Source organism: Papaver somniferum, chromosome 7 (genome assembly GCF_003573695.1).
Source record: "Papaver somniferum cultivar HN1 chromosome 7, ASM357369v1, whole genome shotgun sequence".
Lineage (NCBI taxonomy): Eukaryota > Viridiplantae > Streptophyta > Magnoliopsida > Ranunculales > Papaveraceae > Papaver > Papaver somniferum.
The window spans coordinates 242078310-242080395 of record NC_039364.1 but is presented as its reverse complement, the minus strand read 5'-3'; the positions used below and the strand labels follow the sequence as shown (position 1 = coordinate 242080395).

At 45.9% G+C, this 2086-nt stretch overlaps 1 protein-coding gene across 1 annotated transcript; it reads right to left on the bottom strand.

Moving 5' to 3' along the window:
• Positions 1-280: 280 nt before the first annotated feature.
• On the bottom strand, positions 281-1789 carry LOC113296272. The gene is made up of 2 exons (XM_026544584.1): positions 1157-1789; positions 281-763 (listed from the first exon to the last, which is right to left on the bottom strand). Exons 1-2 carry the CDS (start codon positions 1787-1789, stop codon positions 281-283), a joined length of 1116 nt encoding a protein of 371 aa, XP_026400369.1.
• Between the last annotated feature and the right edge of the window lie 297 nt (positions 1790-2086).

The window sequence follows — 2086 nt, the reverse complement described above, 5'->3', positions numbered from 1 at the left end:
CCTAGCCCTTTCTTGGACTATGGGTGCACTTCATCTAAAGCCATGCACGGAGCCTAGCCCTTTCTTGGACTATGGGTGCACTTTATCTAAAGCCATGCACGGAGCCTAGCCCTTTCTTGGACTATTAGGTTGTATGTCAAATCACAAGATATTCAATCATAAAATAGATAGTTTTATTATTCAAGCTATCCGGCGTACATTAAGTTGTTCATGCATAATAGGTTTTAAACCATTTACCATTGATAGGGGTGTCTATGCGCGAGCCATTCATCCGTTTCAACTAGTAGTATCCGCTCTCTGCGGCTTCACCTATGATATAAGGACCTTGCCAATTAGCTGCAAATTTACCTGCACTTTCATTTCGTTGGACATGTGGTGCGATTTTCATGACTACATCGTTCACACTGAAAACTCGCTCTTTCACCCTTTGATTGTAGTATCGTGTTGTCCGATGTCGATATTTATCCGCAAACCGCTCAGCCCTGGCTCGTCGTTCTTCTAGGGCATCCAAATGCGCGTTCCGAATGACATCGTCCGGAGTTGTGAGGCTAGCCATGGCGACCCGTGCTGAAGGTATGGCAATTTCTTCTTGGAGGGTCGCATCTTCTCCATAGACTAAGGAATAAGGGGATGCGCCTGTGGAACTTATTTTGGATATACGATAGGCCCAAAGCGCGAGAGGAAGCTGCTCGTTCCAACTCCTGTAGTGACCATACACCATCCGGCTTAATATCTTTAAGAGTGTTTTATTGGTGGCCTCAGCCTGCCCATTCCCTTGCGGGTAATAAACAGTCTGAGGTGTGGAACTTGACTCCATACTGGACCAATAACTCTATAACGGTTTGATTGACGAAGGATGTACCATTGTCGGAGCGTATGATCATAGGTCCACCAAATCAACAAATGATATACTCCTTGATGAATGCGGCAATTGTGGCACCTGAGTAGTCCCGGAGGGGTATGGCTTCTAACCATTTGGTAGAGTATTCAGTTGCGGTGATAATATATTTTTGGCGTCCAGAAGAAGTTGGATTAATCGGTCCAATGATATCGAGTCCCCAACTATGAAAAGGCCATGGCGTGACAACACTATGCAGCCAGGTGTGCGGGCGTGGATCAGCGGTCCGTGCCTTTGACATTGTTGACATCTCCTTACGTGTTCCGCGGTATCGAGATCCATTGTTGTCCAGTAGTATCCTGCCTCATGTAGCTGTAGGAACAACTTCCGCATACCTTGATGTTCATTATCATGGGTAGTAGTCATGACTACGTCCGCCTCTTGCTGTGATAGACAGCGCAATACCTTTTCCCCAAAAACCTTTCTGTAGAGGACACCCTCGCTCATGAAGAATCGTCCGGATTTCCTTTGGATCTTCAACGCTTCCTGTCTGTTTGATGGTAGGCGCTCATGACAGAGGAAGTCTACATAGGGATGTCTCCAGTCTACTATTTCCGCACTGCATATCTCAGTTTGTTGCGGGGGCGCTTGACAGTCTGCGCATTTGTCCTGTGTTACGGCTGCTTGGACCGCCATGTTTGGCCAGTAAACACCCATTCTCTGCAACCGTCGGTATAACGGGATTCCTCCTGTCTGTCCGCAAGATTCCTCGTGGACGCGATTCAGTATTTCATGTGCTTCTGGCTTGCTTACACATCGTGATAATGCTGCTCCGGACGTCCGAAAGTATAAGGCTCCTCGTATTAAAACAAATTGTTTTAACACTTTGGTGGGTAGTACCTGATCATCCGTCCCTTTGGTCAAATCTCGATTATGCTGTCCTCTAATCATCTTTTAATTCGAATGTGGCGTCTTCCTTCCATGTTCTTGGCAATACCATCTTCTTTACTACTATAGTTCCTTCATCAGATTCATTCATTTGAATCTTAGCTTCCAACGTATCCATGGCATCCGCATTTTTATTGCCAGATCTCCCGGTGTGCTCAATTACAGTGCTTCCTCTCCTCGCGATCAACTCTTGCGCTTCTGCTCAATATGGAGCCAAATGCGCTTCTTTTACTTGGAAGTCCCCTGATATTTGATTTGTCACTAACTTAGAGTCTCCTTTGACATTAATAGCTTCTAGGT

Bases quoted from the DNA above. Each gene is read 5' to 3' on its own strand.
- LOC113296272 (XM_026544584.1), bottom strand. From the start codon at position 1,789: ATGATTAGAGGACAGCATAATCGAGATTTGACCAAAGGGACGGATGAT. The intron at 764-1,156 runs GTAAGGAGATGT...GGGAATGGGCAG, and splicing joins ATCTCGATACCGCGGAACAC to GCTGAGGCCACCAATAAAAC.